At 38.7% G+C, this 22133-nt stretch overlaps 1 protein-coding gene across 1 annotated transcript; it reads left to right on the top strand.

Annotated features, from left to right (window-relative positions):
• The first annotated feature begins 15816 nt into the window (after positions 1-15816).
• LOC129783007 (uncharacterized) lies at positions 15817-19834 on the top strand. The gene is made up of 2 exons (XM_055792617.1): positions 15817-16515; positions 17899-19834. The coding sequence occupies exon 2, from the start codon at positions 18073-18075 to the stop codon at positions 19078-19080; it is 1008 nt and encodes a 335-aa protein (XP_055648592.1). The 5' UTR covers positions 15817-16515; positions 17899-18072; the 3' UTR covers positions 19081-19834.
• Positions 19835-22133: the final 2299 nt, after the last annotated feature.

The raw sequence follows: 22133 nt of genomic DNA, 5'->3' as shown, positions 1-22133 counted from the left end.
TTTTGACAGGAATGAGTAGCTCAGCACCTTTGCTGTAAACTAAAATTTGTCAGGATTAAAACTGTAGGCACTCTTCCACTGGAATTGCCTGCAGGCAGATATGACCACAGGTTGTTTTTAGAACATAATGATAAAAAGAATCCTTCTTTTATGTAGTAGCATATATACACAGTGGTGGAAGCACCTGTATAGCATGTAGGGGACCATATCTGAGCAGGGTTTGCCTATATGTTCCATTTGGTAAGACTGAAACCCAACCACCAGTTGTGGCTGGAAGGTTGTTCCCCATCCTTCTGTATTTATAACAATGCATAAAAATCTTCAGGATTTATCAGACCAAGACTGTAGACTCCAGTAAGTGATTTTTTAGACTGGAGGGGTTTGGTATGGGAAGAAGAAGACTTTGCCTCTGATCGCTGTCCTCAGGGTCCCTTCTGTACTTCAAGTGACATAGTCACTGAGGAAAAACAACCACCTGCAAAAACCATAAATGGCAGCGGGAGCAGAAGTTAGTCCCAGAAGATCTTGATGTTTATGTGGATGCCATAACCACTTGGCACTGGAAGCCTGCTCACTCATACACCCACTTCTCTCCCACAGTTTTTGCACAGCTTACACTTGACTGTCCTGGTTTCAGCTGGGATAGAGTTAATTTTCTTCTTAGCAGCTGGTGCAGTGCTGTGTTTTGGATTTAGTTTGAGAACAGTGTTGATAGCACACTGATAGTTTTAGTTGTTGCTGGGTGATGTTTATACTAAGTCAAGGACTTTTCAGTTTCTCGGGCCTTGCCAGTGCTAAGGCTACAGGGGCACAAGAAATTGGGAGGGGACACAGCCAGGACAGGTGACCTAACCTAGCCAAAGAGGTGTTCCATACCTTATGACGTCATGCTGAGTATATAAATTGGGGGAAGAAGAAGGAAGGGGGAGACATCTAGCATTATGGCATTTGTCCTCCCGAGTAACCGTTAGGTGTGATGGAGCCCTGCTTTCCTGGGGATGGCCGAACATCTGCCTACCGATGGAAAGCAGTGAATGAATTCCTTGTTTTGCTTTGCTTGAATGAGTGGCTTTTTCTATACTTATTAAATTGTTCTTATCTCAACCCTTGAGTTTTATGTTCCTCTCCGATTCTCCTCCCCATCCCTCTGGGTGAGGGGGAGTGAGTGAGCAGCTGCATGGTGCTTTGTTACCAGCTGGGGTTAAACCATGACAGTCACAAAAAGAGAGAAGGCCTGCAATGTATTTTTTCTCCCCCAAATTCTCTCTCTAAGTATTTTATGGTCTTATTCCCAGTAGTATTTCAGTCTTTTAATTTCATGCAGGAGAAAAATATGAAGAACAAAATCTATAGAGAGTTTTTCTGAGCTTGAAAAGCACTAAATGGAATTCCCATATTTGCACCTATAGCCACCGGACAGCCTATGAACAGTTTTCAGTTTGCTTTAATGTGGAGTGGCTGGAAGACAATGGGCATATTATGAGCAATCCAGACCAAGTAACTTTGTTGTAATAGCAGGCCGAGCAGGCCGAAGCTGTAACAAGCTGCAGCTGTTGTGAAGGACATATGCAAGGCCAAGGGAGACAAAGAAACTGTGTACTGGCAGAGAGATAAGAGAGTTGGACTATTAAGGAACTGCACGTGGGAAAGAGATAAAGGAGTGGACTGAAAAATAAGAAAATAGAATGTTGAAACAGAATGTAGGCGAGGAACATGGATACCACGCCGTGACCAATCACAGAGTGCAGGAGAGTGAATAGACAAGCAGCTTTAGCCTATTAGCAATCTAGAAGCAATGTGTGTGCTTTGTGCTAGTGTATAAATTGCTGTGTATCCCTTAATAAAGCGGCACTAACTTGATCACACTGGTCGTATAAGTTGTGTCTGAACCTTCCATGTCAACACTTTAAAGATTTATTGGTTCTTGGATCTGGTGACTGCTGTGTTTTCCTAACCTTTCCTTTCCCCTTCAAATTGTACGTGGTCAAAATACCTATAAAAAGCATGCATGATTTTGCCTGACTAGGTAAAACTGATTATTTGGTAGGATGGGGCTGAAATCACATTTGTGAAGACATTGAAGTCATAAAATTCAGAAGAAGAGGTGTCTTTGTCCAGGCAAAAAATTACATAAAGCTTGCAAATCCATGTTTTCCTTTTATCCCTACAAAACAGGATATAATTGAGAACATTTACACCAGCCCTGCATTTCCTGCTGGGCTTTGCAGAAATAATCTCAAATAATCTCAAATAACTGCAGAAGCCAAATTTTTGTAAGTCTGAAGTCCAAATGACTCTCTTAAAAATATTGGCTAAGCAGAAGGACAATGTTTGGAAAGATACTTGGATAGCACTGATATTTATTGTTCTGACTGGGACAACAATAGGCAAATTTGATTGTGTGTCTTTCTGCAGCATCCAGTCAGGAAGTATAGTCTTACAGGCCAGCACTGTGGCATCTTTTGGACAAACTGTCCTTTTGGGGCACTAATCATTTCTTCCGCATTCTAGATAAATTACATGTTTACCAGAGCTTCTAGGAAGAAACTATAAACAAAAAGTATCTATCTGGAGAATTTCAGTCTGAAATGATGGAAGGTAAAAAGAAAATCCAATTATAAGACATTAATTATGGTTTGTAAATCTCAGTATCCTTTGCTTTAATTTCCTGTATCCCACCGTTGTAAAAGCAAATGAGTGGAAAAGTGGAAAAGACAGTTTCTTATTTTTCCATTGGCTTCCTTCTGTATTATTTAAAGCTGCCTGTTTTTTATGTTTTGCCTCGAAAAACTGAAGCAAAACAATGCAATAGTACTTAACAGCTCTAACAAAATACACTAAATACATATATTAATGTTTTAGGTGTCCCTCAGTAGTTATAAACTGTCTTCAAAGGCTAGTAGCATGCCAAACCAACAAAAATGGTTATGAAAAAATTAACATGTACAGTAATGACAATATATCTGTGAACATTCTTGTTCATTTTGTCTGTGCTAATAATTTACATAATTTCTTTGCTCATATTGTTGGTGACATAATTTTGTTGAATTTTTAATGATCATTAAAAATATTATCTATTATAACATATTTTTAGACTGTCTTCATTATTTGACAGTTTTGACAGACATTGATTTGGTCAGCAACTGTAGCTAACCAGAAGGGGACAATGTGACAGTTTTATGTAACAAAAGGCACAGTGTTATGTCAACTGAACTAAATGTTGTACAAAGTGACAGGACAAAAACACCTTTCAAACTTTTTCTGCTTCATTTTTTCTACCATCAATACATAAGGCAATGCAGTAGGTGACACAAATCAACAGGATCGAGCAAAAGGTCAATCCCTGGTTCTATTGCTCTACTTGACTTCCTTCCACTAAAGTAACCAGCAATCATTTTTACGGTGAACAAAAAAAAAAAAATAAAAGTCAGCTTATAGCAGTCAGTCTACTTTAGGAGGAAATATATCCCTTACCATGATTCTTTAAATATTTTTCCTAGGTGGCTTTTTGGAAAAGAAATAGTCTCCCATCTCCTACATTATGCCTACAAACTACATTCTGTCAAGTCTTAAAAGCAAAAAGAGCTTTGCCTGTGGGATGCCTATAATTATTATACAGAGCAGCCTTGCGCCTGCTAACACAACCTACATGAGGACAATGGCTCCAGGCTATGAGTTGATAAAGTGCAACTTTTTGATTTTGCTCCTCTATAGCTCTAGCATTGTGCAGAGTCCACGAGTGACATCTTTGGCCTTCCTTTGAGCTGAGCAGATTGAATCTGTCATGCTGAGTTAAACAATGACTAGGGGATACAACCTTAGCAGGGCCTGTCATTTTTTTCCTACTAATTCAATCTACATTTAATCAATGAAAGTAATTTCTTGCTTAAGTCTCTTATCCAATGGATCTAGAGGATCCTAAAGTAGTGCACCTCTACCCTGACCTTCTCCCCTTTTTGAACTTGTACAAGTATATCAAGAATGGAATTAGTGAAAATTGCACATTGCAAAGTTGTCACACTGCTCATTATGTATTTAGTCTCCTCTGTTTATATCTAGCTGAGTGTCATTCTAGAATTCAGCTTTCCCACAGATTCAATGAAAAATAAATTAGCTAGAGCTATACCTCCCAATGGCAACAGCAGCACAATGTTAAGAATTATAATGCACCCTCTTACAGGAGCATACATATGTGTTCAGTAGTTGTCCACATGTATGTCTTGTATGTTAAGGTACTAATGTAAGGATATTCCTTCCTATGTACAGGCTATCACTGTTATTGAAAGTAGCCAGTAATGACTTATGCAAGTTCAAGGACTTTATTGATCAGTTTAGCTGATCTTAATCAAAATCTGTCTTCCTTTCCACTCGTAATTAAATAAGTCTAAGAGAGCCTGACATCAGGTCTTTGACTTTTTATTGGTTCTCAGCAAGTGCTGTGCTCAGCACTTCAGTAGCCAGAAGTTGCCAGACAGGAAGTCAAAAAACTCGAGGAAAATTTGGAAAAAAACCATCTAAATCTATAAAAAAAATTTAAAGGTATAAAGGAGAAGCAAGAGCTTGAATACAGCTTTTCATGTTTTCTTTTTAATAAATAGTACCTTTTGAACGGTCTAGAAGAGGGAAATCAGTACTTGTCTGATCATAAATATGAGTGGAAAAAAAGCTGTGTTTTCAAATTATATTAAATATCTTAATCTGTTTTTGCATTCAGATTTTGCCCAGTTAATCTGGAGTAAAACAATCCAACAAAGGAATAATCTATAATTTTTCAGGCAATATGCACAGTGTCTATATAAAAATATATAAAATTTGTGTTTTATGTGTTTACATACAAAGATATCTCCAATAACTGAATGTGCTTTTCTAAAGGCATGAACAGAAATTGAAAACACGCTTTCTACCTGGTTATTCCCTTTGAGAATTTCTTTGGTTCACTGCAAAGAGATGATACCAGAACAGTCTTCATAGAACCTTGGTAGTATTACAGACCTGCCTTATTTTGGGTTTCAAGGAATTTTGATTTATTCCTGTTTATTTATGTTAAAAGCAAAGGTATAGGAAGAGCCTCTTTCAGAACTGCAAAGCCGAACGACTGACAGCAAGGCAAAACCAGTTTCCCCAAATAATGCTAAACCCCAATCAGTACAGCAGGACTGTTTCCACATCATGCCAAAGTAAGAGACAAATAGATAAAAGTGTCATTTTCTGACCATATTAAGACCTAGCTGATCTACTCAGAGCATTGGCACCACCACCCACATGAGCCAAAGTGTAAGGAAGGACTTCTGCAGTGTTAAGGATATTAATTCTTTGTCAGAGGAAGCTCAGTCTCACAAATTTGCAAGCTCTCTCAACAGGACTGTGTGTTGGAGGAGTGCATACAGTAATAGCTCACAGTCCTAATGCAAGCTATCTCTGCTTGACTTGCAAGCATACAGTCAGGCCATAATAGTATTAGTAATAATATATGACAGAAAAAATAATATGATTCTGTTCCAAGACAAATGAAAGTGTTGTATCACGGAGGCTTGAAAACAAAGAGTTACTTTTATTTTGGAAAGCAGTACACGTATAGCATCATATCACCACATTCAGTTTACCAGTTAACAGCGTTGCAGGTATTTTACATTCATAAGCCACAGGATGCCCAAAAAATGCAAGATAAAAGGAAATTGAAGAAAACCAATAATGATTAATTAGTTCTATTTCTTAAAATCTAAGAGTAGTAATGTACATACATGTGGTTCAATCACCATATGAATAGCTTAGCATAGCATGAAAACCACCTAGAACTAGCAAAGCTTTTTTTAAAAGTCCTTCCACTCACGAGCAGACTCAGATCATCCAATTTGGATAGTTTTCTGTCATTTAGCCAATGCATTTTTGGAAATAGGATTGCTCTGCAAATTTTTCTTACCCTGTTAAATAATAAGATCTTATTTTTCTCTAAATTATTTGTCATTTTAAATGGCTTTTTCAAAATGTCCATACACATTTATACAAGCAACGTAAACATTTACATCTTGGCATCAACTTTGATCGTTCAGATTTAACCACTTTTTTTTTTCATATTGCCAACTTTTGATGGAAAAAAGTGACTAGGTTATTAACTTTGCCTTAGCTTAATTCCATACTATATTCTCCATGGTCCCCTTCAGTTTTAAAAGCTCTGAACCCCAACAGATGAAGGATGCCACTACCCACCTTCACTAGGCTGTTAAGACATACAAACATTTCTATCCTTGCACATCTACAGGGCTAATTTGATAAGTGTCCTAAGAACAGCCACCATTAATTTTCACTATGCATGCACCTGTTATCGCTTACCTCACTAACCCCTCTATTGACCTCTTTATGTTTTCTGACTCCCCCCCAATATCTCTGGCTTGTTACTCACATTGGAGTTCTGTAAGACAACTCCATTGCTTTGTGAAACTAAAGTGCTTCCATCAAGGGTAGAAAACTTTTCATCTGCATAGATATCATCACAGTGAGCAATAATCAGGCAGCAGACCCTCAGCACATTCACAGATGTCATCTTCTAGTTGGAAGAAACATAATTTTGCTCTTAGAAGTTTTTACAGGAGAGAAAAGTGTTAAAACTCCCAGACTGACTTAGCTGGTATATTAGTTATAATTACATACATATGTAAATATAAACATTTTATTCTATGATTAGTGTCCAACATGGGTGGAATGACCTATTTTCTAGAGATGCCCATTCCTCACCATCTGCTAAAGGCAGAATCAACAAAACTGTTAGATTAATGAAGCTAGATAAGGTAAATCTCAGTGATGAATTTTCTTCATTAAGAAACTATATTTGTTTTCCTAGCAATATAATACAAAACAGAAAGCTTATTTTCATAGCAGGATAACATTTTTAAGAAGAAGAATTTTTAAAAGGGAAGAAACATCCTTTACTAAGTCTGAAAAATGTTTCACATTATTAAGCTACTGTAGTTACAACATTAAATCAAAGCACCAAAACACCAAAAAGGTTAGTTTTGAAGTGGTAATGTTAAACATAAAAAAATAATAATCTGATCCTATCATATATCTCCAGATGGACCCTGCAAACTGTAAAAAAAGTCCATGTAAAAAAATTAAAATATGTTAATTTACAAATTTAGAAAAAAAAAAAAGATAGAAAACTATATAGAACTGTCAGCTCAGGAAGAAAACAAATGAAATCAGGCATAGTATTTGTTGAAAAAAGCCTAATGTGCAAAAAGCTAAATACTCTATAAGAAACACTATTTGAATATAGTGGCTAAAGTGCTATATAGCTCAAAAGAAAGAGACTAGATTCCCTATGAAAAAGAATTATCTATTACTTTTTTTGCCCTTATTCTGATAAACATAAAGCCAAAAAAAAAAATATCTTTAAGACTTCACATTTTAATATAAAGGCATAAGCTCTCTTTACAGTTCTACTTACTGCTTGTAGCAGTTTTATTAAATTACTACAATAATCACCTGAGACCCTTTAAGTGTTAGCTTGACCTGCTTCTCAAGTATCTAAACAAATGCAGCTGAAATGAAAACAGATGGAAGGTGTAAATGAGAAGATTCAATTAATATTTTTTCTCCTTCTCATATGAGTTTTTAAAAGAAACTCCCCCAGGATTGAAAGTGATCCCTTAATTTAAAAAATATCTTTTTCATCTATTCAGAATAAAATTTTTTAATGTCATTGTAAGCCCTTTGGTTTCAGCCTAGGAAACAGGGCTCACAGGTTCATGATATGACTAAAAATCAATGAAAAGCTGAATCAAGTGTGCAGTTACTAACTAAATCAAATGGGAGAGCCTTAAGCATATTTAAGTTAGCTAAACAGCAGAAGATCATTTGTACAAGAATTTGCTGTAAAATTAGAAATTAATGTAATGTTTACATTATCAAATATAATAAAAATCAAACTTTTGTGTATTAAGATGGTCATAGATATAATAGACTCATTTGATGTTTGGTATAGCTCTGCTTTCAGTGAAACTACGCTAGAGGATTAGTACCACTGATATTTCAGATAGGATCACTGCAGCAGAGAGATATATAAATAACCTAGTAATAATTAAATATTATTCTAATGAGATTATGGCACCTTAATTTAAATGCAGATACTGCCTAAGCTTCTGCTTTATTATTGCTGCTGGGTTAGGCTCGTTTGCATTGTAACATTCTTTTGAATAACTGCAGGCTTTTAAGAGGGTTTTATAACCAAGTTACCTAACAAGTAGATTTGTAAATGATACCTTGCAGGTAGCTTCAAAATAACATAATTATATTATATTACAATACATTCTATTAACACTATCCAAGTCTGTGAAGAAAATCATCAAAAGAAAAAGAAAAGAAAAGGAATTGCACCAAAGCCCACATTTATCACACCTACATTTAGGATCTGAAGTGGCAAAGTTGGAACCTCAAATTAAAGTAGAAATCCAAGTTCATTTTTTAGTCACTTAGACATTTTCAGAGGGTTTCATTCTCCTAAGATCTTAGTATTTTCCCTACTTTGTATTACAGAAGTCTATGCACCTTCATAGCCTATCAAATAGACTTCTGAATTTTTCAAGGCAGTATATTATCTGCCCTACATACCTTCAATAGTAATAAAAGTAGATGGCTATTTCTTCTGTCTTCATAATTGGTTACGAGTTACTTGTTTTTTTCAATATAAAGCATAGCTTGTGATAAGCACATGCTCAAACCCTGTTGAATCAAAGAATAATGAATCAAATAATATAGATAACCTATGTAACACTGCAGTACTCAACACAGGGTTGAGGGTACCATGTGGTCCTGGGGGCTTGAACTACAGCTGAGAATGGTCAAGCCCTGGATTTCTGAATTTTTTCCATGAGTAGGAAGAGCCACTAGGAAAAAATACATAGTGGGTGAGGAGGTGGCAGTTACTTCTGGAGTTTTTAGAGTTGGGAGGAGGCTGGTTTTATGGGAGCTTTTAGACAGTTGCAGTGTCATGGTTTAACCCCAGCCAGCAACCAAGCACCACGCAGCCGCTTGCTCACTCCCCCTCACCCAGAGGGACTGAGAGGAGAATCGGAAAGGAATGTAAAACTCAAGGGTTGAGATAAGAACAATTTAATAGGTAAAGCAAAAGCCACACATGCAAGAAAAGCAAAACAAGAAATTCATTCACTACTTTCCATCAGCAGGCAGGTGTTCAGCCATCCCCAGGAAAGCAGGGCTAGATCACACGTAACAGTTACTCAGGAAGACAAACGCCATAATGCCAAATGTCCCCACCTTCCTTCTTCCCCCAGTTTATATACTCAGCATGACGTCATATGGTATGGAATACCTCTTTGGCTGGTACAGGTCAGCTGTCCTGGCTGTGTCCCCTCCCAATTTCCTGTGCCCCTCCAGACCTCTCCCTGGCAGGGCCCAAGAAACTGGAAAGTCCTTGACTTATATAAACATTACCCTGCAACAACTAAAAACATCAGTGTGTTATCAACACTTCTCACATCAAATCCAAAGCACAGCACTGCACCAGCTACTAAGAAGAAAATTAACTCTATCCCAGCTGAAACCAGGACGCACAGCAACTGTGCAAGTGCTTTGGACCTTCTTTCTGCTCTGAGGACACCACATTGCTCTTTGATTCTGCTAGTGGTCCAGACTGCAGAAAAGTATCTCCTTTTGCATGCGGGGGGGTGGGGGTGGGGTGGGGAGGGTGGGGGGGTGGGTTGCAGCTGAATCCCCTGATGTTTGCTGCCTAAGCCAAGCCAGTGAGATTTATTTTCTTGGAGTTCGTTCCCCCCCCAAACATCAAAGACAAGATATCCATGATGAAATTTCAGTGTCAGGTGTTTATGTCTTGCATTTCTTACATTGGAGGCATTTACCATAAGAAAATTTTATCTAGGGGACTATTAATCAGGTATGTAAATTCTGCTCCTGTTGCCTCTGAGTCAATTTGTATAAAGCAATTAAACATTCAGCAACTCAAAGAAACCATGAGAACATCTGTTCCTTGTGCCTAGGTACATATCTGGGGCACCCAGATAAAGGTGCTAAATAGTTGAGGATTTTCTATGAAGTGAAACATCTAACCTGGGAGAGATTAAGAGACCTGTCTCAGAATATACATCAGATAAGGCAGATCTTCAGGAACAGGCCCACCTCAAAATATCCTATAGTTAAATTTTGAGGATGAAAGGGCAATAACTCACTTTAAAACCCAAATACAAATCAGTCAATGGAAGAGAAATGAAGCCAGACTTTTACTTCTGAAGTAATGCATTGGATGAAAATAGAAATTGTCTCCATCTTACTGCTTTCTGTGATGATTGATCCAATAAACTTGTTCTAGATCAGTTTCTGGACTGAGTTTGAGAACTCAGTAAATAGATGGATGGGTACCTATTTCAAGAATCTTCTCAGAATTTAAGTGACAAGCTGCCTAATAGCATCAGAACTCAAATGTTTGCACACATTCCCAGGACAAGTATTTGAGCTGAGTAAGAAACTTTACTGGCAAAATCTTAGATGTTTTGGGAATTTATATGTTGTCAGACTTAGATGGCAGTTGAAGGTCCCAAATAGAACAAAAAGATTCAAATTTTGCAGGTCCTTCTCTGATGCTGTACCTGCTCAGTTTATAATTACAATAAAGATTGGATTGGTTTTTTTTCCCAGACACTATTATTGCAAATTCAAGCTGGTGTCTGAAAGTAAAGCTGAGCACTTTCCATTTAGTGCCTCTTCATAGAATCACAGAATGGTTTCAGTTGGATGGGACCTTAAAGATCATCTAGTACCAATCCCCTGCCATGGGCAGGAATACCTTCCACTAGAACAGGTTGCTCAAAGCCTCATCCAACCTGGCCTTGAACACTTCCAGGGAGGGGGCATCCACAACTTCTCTGGGCAACCTGTTCCAGTGCCTCACCATCCTCACAGTAAAGAATTGCTTCCTAATATCTAATCTAAATCTACCCTCTTTTAGATTAAAACCATTACCCCTTCTCCTATTGCTACATGCCCTTGTAAAAAGTCCCTCTCCAGCTTTCTTGCAGGCTCCCTTTAGGTACTGAAAGGCTGATATAAGGTCTCCCTGGAACCTTCTTTTCTCCAGGCTGAACCACCCCAACTCTCTCAGCCTTTCTTCATAAGAGGTGCTCCAGCTCTCTGATCATCTTTGTGTCCTTCCTCTGGACTCATTCGAAGAAGTCTATGTCCTTATGTTGGGGGCTCCAGAGCTGAACCTAGTACTCCAGGTGGGGTCTCACAAGAGCGGAGTAGAGGGAGAGAATCACCTCCCTCAACCGGCTGGCCATGCTTCTTTTGATGCAGCCCAGGATTCAGTTGGCTTTCTGGGCTGAAAGTGCACATTGTTGGGCCATGTTGACCTTTCTGTACACCAGCACCTCCAAGTCCTTCTCCTCAGGGCTGCTATCAATCTATTCTCCATCCAGACCATGTTGATACTGGGGGTTGCCCTGACACAGGTGCAGGACCTTACACTTGGCCTTGTTGAGCTTCATGAGGTTCGTTTGGGCCTACCTCTGAAGCCTGTCAAGGTCCCTCTGGATGGCATCCCTTCCCCCCAGCATGCCAACCGCACCACACAGCTTGGTGTCATCAGCAAACTTGCTGAGGGTTCACTCAATCCTACTGTCCACGTTGCTACAAAGATGTTGAACTGCACTGATCCCAGTACAGACCCATGAGGAATGCCACTCGTCATTGATATCCATTTGGACATTGAGCCATTGACCGCAACTCTGAGTGCATCCATCCAGCCAATTACTTATCCACCAAGTGGTCCACCCATCAAACTCATGTCTCTCCAGTTTAAAGACAAGGATGTCATGTGGGACAGTGTCAAATGCTTTGCACAAGTCCAGGTAGATGACATCAGTTGCTCTTCCCTGATCCATCAACACTGTAACCTCGTTGTAGAAGGCCACCAAATTTGTCAGGCATGACTTGCTCTTAGTGAAGCCATGTTGGCTGTCACCAATCACCTCCTTATTTTCCATGTGCCTTAAAATAGTTTCCAGTAGGATCTGCTCCATGATCTTGCCAGACACCAAGGTGAGACTGACCGGCCTGTAGCTCCCTAGGTCTTCCTTATTTCCCTTTTTAAAAATGGGGGTTATGTTTCAACTTTTCCAGTCCATGGGAATTTCACCAGACTGCCACAACTTCTCAAATATGATGGATAGTGGCTTAGCCACTTCATCCACCAGTTCCCTCAGGACCTGTAGATGCATCTCATCAGGTCCCATGGACTTGTGCACCTTCAGGATCCTTAGATTCTCCTTCTCATACAGTGGGTGGTTCTTCACTCTTCTAGTTCCTTCCTGTCCTGGTTTCAGCTGGGATGGAGTTAATTATCTTCTTAGGAGCTGGTACAGTGCTGTGTTTTGGCTTTGATGTGAGAACAATGTTGATAACACACTGATGGTTTTAGTTGTTACTGGGTAATGTTTATACTAAGTCAAGGACTTTTCAATTTCTCAGGCCTTGCTAGCTAGAAGGCTGGAGGGGCACAAGGAATTGGGAGAGGACACAGCTGAGACAGATGACCCAAACTAGCCAAAGAGGTATCCCATACCATGGGACATCATGCTTGCTATATATATACCTGGGGGGTTAGCCAAGGCAGGCAGATCATTGCTCAGGGTGGTGAGCAGTTGCATTGTGTATCATGTGTTTCTTTCTTCCTTTCCCTCTGGATTTTATTCTTTCCCTCCCCCTTTTCATTATAACTGTTATTGTCATCATTGTTATTATTGTTCTTTCATTTTTATTCTATTCCAATCATTAAATTGTTCTTATCTCAACCCTCAAGTTTTACAATCTTTTCCAACTCTCCTCCCCATCCCTCTGGGTGAGGGTGTTACCGATTTGTTAATAAGTTAAGATTGATTGATTTTATTTGATTAATTAATTGATTTTATAAAATCATTTAATAGAATTAAAATGTAGAAGGATAAGGGAAAAATTTTTTATAGGAAACTTGCAGCTACGCAGTAAGAGTTGTTTTGGAATCTTTTGTACGTCTTGTACCAAGGCTAGAAGATGGGCCTGGAACTATTGTAATAACTCTAGGGTTGAAAGGTTCCATTGTATTTAACCAGTCTTCTGTACGCAGAGGTGTATTGAAATGTCAGAATATGAGATTAATGGGAACTGGGGAGAGTCGACTGGAACAGCTTGTAGGTACCTGCCAAGAAACCGTGAACTTTAGTAAAAGGTAATTCCGGCAGGGGGAGATCGCGACCACCGACTCATATACCACCTACCCAAATCGTACCCCAGACCCATTTCTAGACCTTTCTAAGCTCTACTGCGCAGAATCGGATATAGGAGGAGAATATGTTAATGATTTACGGGAAATATCATGGTTATGCATGAATACTTAATGAATATGCATGAATAAGTTCTATATATGGAATCTGATTTTGGGACCTGGTGTGCGTTGATCATGACAGGACTCGCTCACGCACCCGGCCGTCAATAAAGAAGTGTCTGCTTATCTACATCACATTGGTGTCGATAAGTTCTTCATTCCGAGATTTCGGTAACAGTTTTGGCGACCCAGATGGGACCTCGCTGAAGGAGACCGGAGGAGTCGGGGACCTGATTGGTTCCAGCCGGCACTGAGGATTTCTCGGGGATACCCATCAATCCCTGATCCATAAGGCTCTTTGCGACGTTCCCTGGATTTTTGGGTAAGACACTTCTTTTTTTTAATTGTAGTAAGTAAGTGCACTAGAGGAAGTGGGTAGGAGTCCCACTATAATAAGTGTATGGTAAGGAGTGGGATGGAGTCCCACCAGTGGGTTGGAGTCCCACTGAGTAAGTCTACCTGTCAGACGCGGTGAAAGAGCTGTGCAGGGTAGGACTAGGAGTCTGCCCGTAAGACATAAGCGAAAGCTATTGCAGGGTTGGACAAAAGTGTAGACAAGAGAAACTATGTGCTATAGTGTTCTCTAAGGTAGTGCCTCTAACACGAAGTTAGAAGTTTTTTGGTGTTCTTTGTTGTCTTGTGAGTTTGTGTATTAAGAAGAAAAATAAGAGGTATAATATTGTGTTATATGTTTATTTAAAGTAACTGTGGGAAAGTGTGAGTGTGGCTGTAAGGGTGAGACGTGTAATTGAGAACGAAAGCGAGTGTGGAGTGTGGATCCGCGGATCGGAGTGACAGAGTTGAATGATTGTGTATTGTACTGTGAGTAATTACACCATGGCAACTAAGTTAACTCGGTTGTTTAAAAGTAAAAGCATGGGTAATCTTGCTGTAAATGACAAAATCCCGAAAAATTCTTTGTTGGGATGTTTATTGGCACATTGGGGAAATTTACAGGATGATCTGCAAAAGAGCCAGATGATTGAGTATTGTAATAATTTGAGTATTGTAATAATTGGTGGCCTTTGTATATATTGGATGATCAGGAAAAGTGGCCCACGAATGGGACACTGAATTATAACACTATTTTGCAGTTAATGCTGTATTGTAAAAGAGAAGGGAAATGGAATGAAATGCCATATGTGGATTTGTTCTTTTACTTGAGACAAAGAAAGGATTGGCAGGATGAATGTAAGCTAACTATTAGAGATAATTTGGTAATAGCTATAACTTCTGATAATAAGAAAGTGGAAAAAAATGTTGTTTAAATTGTGAGGTTGGGAGTGGATACAGGAGCAACATTTTTTTATTAAATACCTGTAAAGGAAAAACTGGAACAAAAACAGGCCATTCCTGCAACCCCTGGATTTGAAATTTGGAAATAAGATAATTACATATGAATTTTTGTATGTACCAGAATGTCCGATACCCTTCTTAGGAAGAGATTTGTTATCCAAATTAAATGCACAGATTGTTTTTGACGAAGGAGAACTTTTCTTGAAAATACCTGAGTCAAAAACGGGAGAAATCCTGATGATACAAGAAAAGGTAAAGGAACAAGAAATTCCACCGGAGGTGGATTTGGCAGTGATCCCTACTGTATGGGAAACAAATATTCCTGGTAAATTGAAACTAGCAGAACCTGTTAAAATAGATTTGAAGGAAGGCGCAGGATCAGTGAGAATTAAACAATATCCAATCAAACCAGAAGTGAGACAGGAATTGAAGAAATTGATTGATAAATTTTTGGAGTATAAAATTTTGGAAGAATGTGAATCTGAGTATAATACTCCTATTTTACCAGTCAGAAAACCTTCGGGTGAATATAGACTGGTACAAGACTTGAGAGCAGTAAATCAAATAGTTAAGGATATTTATCCTGTAGTAGCAAACCCTTATATATTGTTATCAGCATTGAGGGAGAATTATCAGTGGTTTACAGTGCTTGATTTAAAGGATGCTTTCTTTTGTATACCTTTGGAAAAGGAAACCAGAAAACTGTTTGCTTTTGAATGGGAAAATCCTCAAACCAGGCAAAAGATGCAGCTGACATGGACTAGATTACCCCAAGGATTTAAAAACAGTCCAACTATTTTTGGAAATCAATTAGCAAAGGAATTTGAAATCTGGAAACAGGCCAAACCAAGATCTGGACATTTATTTTTACAATATGTGGATCATATACTGATTGCTATAGAAGAAAGATTTATTTGTATACAGGTGACTATTGACCTCTTGAATTTCCTGGGACTAAATGGGTATAAGGTATCCAGGAAGAAAGCCCAAATAGCCTGCCAGACTGTGATATAGCTCGGCTTTGAGATTTAAAAGGACAACGACAATTAGGAAAAAATCTCAAAGAAGCTATTTGTGGTATACCTGAGCCGAGAAATGTTCATGAACTCAGAGCATTTTTGAGAATGACTGGGTGGTGTCGCCTTTGGATCATGAACTATGGGCTAATAGCTAAACCGCTGTACGAGGCCCAAAAGAACTCTCCCTTTGTATGGGGCCCACAACAACAAAAGGCTTTTGTAGAGTTGAAACGTGCCTTAATGTCTGCACCTGCCTTGGGACTGCCGGATCTAACCAAAGATTTCCAGCTGTTTGTACATGAAAGACAACACCTTGCACTGGGCGTGTTAACCCAGAGGATAGGAAGCTGGAAACGACCAGTCGGATATTTCTCTAAACAACTGGACACAGTGAGTAAAGGGTGGCCAAACTGCCTTCGAGCAGTGGCCGCAATAGTGATGCTCATACAAGAAGCTCGGAAATTGACTTTGGGAAGAACAATAACAGTCTATGTTCCACACATGGTGATAACTGTCCTAGAACAGAAAGGGGGACATTGGCTGTCCCCCAGCCGAATGATGAAATAGCAGGTGGTATTGACTGAACAAGATGATGTGATTCTAAAGACAACTAACCTGGTAAATCCTGCAGTGTTTTTAAGTTCCATACAGGAAGAAGGACGACTGGAACATGATTGCTTGGCTACCATCGAGTATGTTTATTCCAGTCGTGAAGATCTGAAGGATGTGCCATTGGAGCGACCAGATTGGGAACTGTATACTGATGGAAGCAGCTTTATGGAACAAGGAGTCCGATACGCCGGATATGCGGTAACAACAGAGACTACAGTTATAGAAGCAGGAGCATTGGCGAGTACCACATCAGCCCAAAAGGCAGAACTCATCGCTTTAATTCGAGCCTTAGAAATAAGCAAAGACAAGAGAGTAAATATCTGGACTGATTCAAAATATGCCTTTGGGGGAGTGCATGTCCATGGAGCTTTGTGGAAAGAGAGGGGGTTATTGTCCTCTCAAGGATTAAGCATTAAGCATCGAACAGAAATTTTTACAATTATTGCAAGCAGTTCAAAAGCCAGATCAAGTAGCAATCATGCACTGTAAGGCACACCAGATTGGGAATACAAAAATAATACCTGGGAATAATTTAGCTGATAGAACATCAAAATAAAAAAAAAATTTAAAAAAAGTAGCAAAGAAACAAGCATTGCAAATGGCAATAATTCCTTCTAAAACAGTAACCCTTCCTAGGGAAAAACCGAGATATTCAGAGGAAGATGACAAATTGGGTCAGTTATTAAATGCTAAGAAAAACTTAGCTGGATGGTGGATAACTCCTAACGGACAAGTAGTAATTCCACCTCTTTTGATGAGAGAGATAATTCAAATGAGACACCAAGAATGTCACTGGGGGGCAGAAGCCTTAGTAACATCTTTACGAAAGCAAGTAATATCAGTTAAGATGTTAGGAATAGCTAAAATGGTAACTGCAAAGTGTGAAGTATGTTTGAAAAAATAATCCAGTGATTAAGAAAAAGGTTCAAATGGGTAGGCTGAAGTCTGGTACAGAACCTGGAGATTATTGGCAAGTAGATTTTTCAGAGTTGCCTAGATACAATGGGTACCGGTACATCCTGGTAGGGGTTGATACTTTTACAGGATGGCCAGAAGCCCTTCCCTGTCGCACCACACAAGCAAAAAGAGGTTGTGAAGTGGTTATTACAAGAAATAATTCCAAGATTTGGAGTTCCTATTGGAAATCCTCTGTAGAGGTCCACACTTTGTTGCTGAAGTAGTCCAAAGTGTTAGCAAAGTATTGGGTATTAATTGGGATTTGCATGCGTCTTGGAGACCACAATTTAGTGGAAAACTGGAGATGATGAATCAAACTTTGAAACGACAAATAAGTAAAATTTGTCAAGAAACCAGTCTAAAGTGGCCTCAGGCACTTTCATTGGCATTATTATGAATCAGGGTACAGCCAAAGAGTGGAACCTCAGTCAGTCCTTATGAATTATTATATGGAAAACCATATGAGTCTCTAGAACCAAATCTAAACATACATGTAAAAGGAAAATGGCTGTGATTTGGAGTGTAGTAATTTGAAATAGACCTTTACCCCTGGAAAATTCAGTGCATGATTTCCAACCAGGAGACTATGTCTATGTGAAGACTTGGACCTCCGAACCTTTGCAGGAGCACTGGAGAGGACCCTTCCAGATACTGCTAACCACTTTTACAGCTATCAAAATTGCAGAATCGGATGCTTGGATACACTATACTCGAGTGAAGAAAGCACCGTGAAGAAAGCATCTACTCCGTGGAAGACTGTGAAACGTAACTCAGAGACTTAAAAATTGACTTTGAAACATGTTTAATTTTGCATATCAGGTTATGATTGGTTTTTGGATTTTCTTTTGGTTGGTAGTGTTGGTGGGATCATGGGCTGACTTGGTGGACAGGAACAAAAGACAAATAGAAACAGAACAAGTGATTGACATTCCCAAACAAGTGGCTGAGGAAAATTTGATGGTAGGATTGATTAAAGAATTTGCCAATTTACAAAACATCACGCAGATCACTGCTTGTTTGCCAATACCGAAGGCAGTAGGTGAATCTATTCCATGGGGAATTTTAACTATGAATTTGACTAACCTGGAACATAAAAATGAAACCAATTATTGTGAACAGAGGCCAGTGACTCAATGGTATGAGCAAGTGAAAGTCACTAGAAAACAGTGGAAAACTCCAGGTAGTCTGGCGGATTGTGAAAAATTGTTAAATTATGTTTTTACCAAAATAGGGAGATTTAAGACTGTGGGATGGTGTTCTTATGATGAACAATTTAAAATCAACGTGAGCAAAAGTGTTATGGAATGGAAGTGTAACAAAACTGGCCAGAGCACCCAGTTAGTAGACCAGTGGGACTCTATATGGTCTATGTCTATATTTTCCCATTTTCAGTATATAGCAAGAATTTCTTGGTGTTTTACCTGGGATGGAAAGGTTTTTTCAGTATTACCCTGGGTAGATGATAGGTCAACTACATCGGGAGAGAAGGAAAATAAAATAGTGCCATGGTGGAAATGTGAAAAAGCGTATGATCGTAGTAATGCAGACTTAGTAATTCAAAGAATTCCTCCGTTGGCTGCTGCTTTGAAATATGGTTGTTTTTGTCGAGGTCTTAAGAATACTCTCAATTTAACCAGCGCCTTTACAGTCAGAAGAGGAACTTTGTTTAGTTGTAGAAAATCTACTATTCGAAGTCCAGGACATTTAGTTTGGGCATTAAGTGATGGAACCTGGACAACACATTTACCATTAGATGGTAAGGTGAAACAAATTACTTTAGGCATGCCAACATTGTGTCCAATTTGAAAGAAATCACCATTTAAAGGATCCTTAGAGAATTTAGAATTGAAACAAATAAAGAGATCAGGGATAAATGATGATATTTGGAATGAACCATCTACAGGAGTGAAAATTGGCTGGGCACTGGAATCACTTTTAAATCCTATAGCTTCATATAGAAACAGAGCATGGCTCTATCATTTAACTGGTCAAGTGGAAAAATTGGCAAACGTTACCAAGAAGGGGTTTAAGGAATTGAATATACAACTACAGGCAACTTCCAGAATGACTTTACAAAATAGAATGGCGCTAGATATGCTCCTACTTAAAGAACATGGAGTGTGTGGATATCTCAAGGATAAACTGGACCACTGTTGCATCCACATTCCAAATGTCACTCAGGATGTGGAACATGATCTAGACCTATTGGGAAAAATTGAAAAAGAAACTGAAACAGTTCAAAAGGATATGTCAAAAGATTGGCTTGGGAAAATTTTTAACAAACTGGGATGGAATTTGAGCTCTTGGATACAATCTATAATTAAGACTTTGTATCTGTTACTAGTTGTCTTTTTGATGAGCATGCTAGTATATGCATGTCTGAAGAAACAGTTTACCAATAGAATTGCAGTGAGTCGTATGATTATGAGAGAAGTACCAACTATTTCACCAAGACATGATCCATTACCCAAATATGTTGAAACAAAAGATATATGAATAATGTGAAAGTATTGAAATAATGATTTTCAACACTTTCAAAGGGGGGAAATGTTACCGATTAGATAATAAGTTAAGATTGATTGATTTTATTTGATTAATTAATTGATTTTATAAAATCATTTAATAGAATTAAAATGTAGAAGGATAAGGGAAAAATTTTTTATAGGAAACTTGCAGCTACGCAGTAAGAGTTGTTTTGGAATCTTTTGTACGTCTTGTACCAAGGCTAGAAGATGGGCCTGGAACTATTGTAATAACTCTAGGGTTGAAAGGTTCCATTGTATTTAACCAGTCTTCTGTACGCAGAGGTGTATTGAAATGTCAGAATATGAGATTAATGGGAACTGGGGAGAGTCGACTGGAACAGCTTGTAGGTACCTGCCAAGAAACCGTGAACTTTAGTAAAAGGTAATTCCGGCAGGGGGAGATCGCGACCACCGACTCATATACCACCTACCCAAATCGTACCCCAGACCCATTTCTAGACCTTTCTAAGCTCTACTGCGCAGAATCGGATATAGGAGGAGAATATGTTAATGATTTACGGGAAATATCATGGTTATGCATGAATACTTAATGAATATGTATGAATAAGTTCTATATATGGAATCTGATTTTGGGACCTGGTGTATGTTGATCGTGAGAGGACTCGCTCATGCACCCGGCCGTCAATAAAGAAGTGTCTGCTTATCTACATCACATTGATGTCGATAAGTTCTTCATTCCGAGATTTCGGTAACAAGGGGGAAATGAGTGAGTGGCTGTGTGGTACTTAATTACCAGCTAGGGTTAAACCACGATGCTGCCTTTGCCTTCTGCGACTTGGGTGGTGTTGCTGGAGCCCTTGCCAGCAAATCTGAGGCAAAAAAGTCAATGAGTACCTCAGCCTTCTCTTAACCATGTACCTTCAGTATTTATATATTGTAAGTGCAGTACTCTTCACCATGGTGTAATTTATTATTGTATGTTGGGGGTCATCTTATATTTGAGATGTTAGAAGCCCTTAAATACAAGAAAAAAAATAATACAAATATGTTGTTGGGAGAGGGGTCCGCCGGAGTCAAGAAATTACTCAATATGAGTTATGCATCTTGCTCATCTTTATTGGCTTCTTACACTTCTTATATAGCCTCAATACACAAGCATGTTCCCAAAGCAAACATATAATTGGTTATTAGCCCCTAAGCGCGCGCTGTTCTCACACCACTAATTATCATGATTAGAACAAGCATTCTATCCATGCAGCTATTTGCGTTAGCTATGTTTTAGCCTTGTGGTTTGTTACTCCCTTTGTTCCCATTCCGCTCCCTATCTCCCTTGGCCTTGCACCTGTCTTCCCTAACAGCTGCAGCTTGTTACAGCCACGGCCTGTTAGTACAACAAAGTTACTTGGTCTCAGGATTCAAGAATAGATCAAGGCCACTTTCTTGTTAACTTCAGCACAACAACTTCAGCACAATTCTAATTCCAGGCCTATTCTTATTCCAGGCCTGGATTGTGCAGATCTTTAGGGATTCTATGGCCACGCTTCTGCAGCCGTTCTTCTACACCATGTCACCAGGCTACCTAAAGTGAATGCAGGTCAGTAAATGGAGATGCTTTCTGAAGCTACTCATTCTTTGACCATAGATTTTGCACTATTTATTCTTTCTTTTTCTCAGATTGGGGAGGTATGGACATTATGTGCTTTGCCAACTTGATATCGCTTCTTTTCATTAACATTTTGTTTTCCAAAGTAGGTTTCAGAGTTTAAGAATAATTGTAAGCTTGGCTGAAGAGGAATAGTTTATGTCTTCCTTAGTAGAACTTTTGTAAATAGGGAGTACAGATATATTTGTGCTAATCACTCAGAGGTACATTGCAGAACATACTAATATCTTCTCAGAGCAAAATTTGCATTGTCTAGCATATACTAGCTTCACAATGCCATATAGTGAATGATTGTATATCAAGTAGTGATGAAAGAAGGACCTAAAGCTGTTCCAGATGAAAAAAAATATATTTCAAAGGATAATTAAGCATTATATAACTTGATTCAAACAATGTTTTGCAGCTTCCTAAGAATAAAGAAGAAAGTTTGCTACTGGGGAATTGTCTACAGATTTTTGATAAAAACAATGTGCATAGAATTTCATAGAATCATATAATACCAGGTCAGAAGAGATCTCAAGGATCATCTGGTCCAACCTTTCTTGGCAAAAGCAGTCTAGACAAGATGGCCCAGCACCCTGTCCAGCTGAATCTTAAAAGTGTTGGGGAATCCACCACTTCCCTGGGGATGTTATTCTGATGGCTGATTGTTCTCATTGTGAAAAATTTTCATCTTGTGTCCAATTGGAATCTCCCCATGAGTAACTTGT

The sequence above is a fragment of the Falco peregrinus genome, chromosome W (assembly GCF_023634155.1).
Source record: "Falco peregrinus isolate bFalPer1 chromosome W, bFalPer1.pri, whole genome shotgun sequence".
NCBI classification, from domain to species: domain Eukaryota; kingdom Metazoa; phylum Chordata; class Aves; order Falconiformes; family Falconidae; genus Falco; species Falco peregrinus.
The sequence above is the reverse complement of the archived record's forward strand: the minus strand, read 5'-3'. Positions and strand labels throughout refer to the sequence as shown.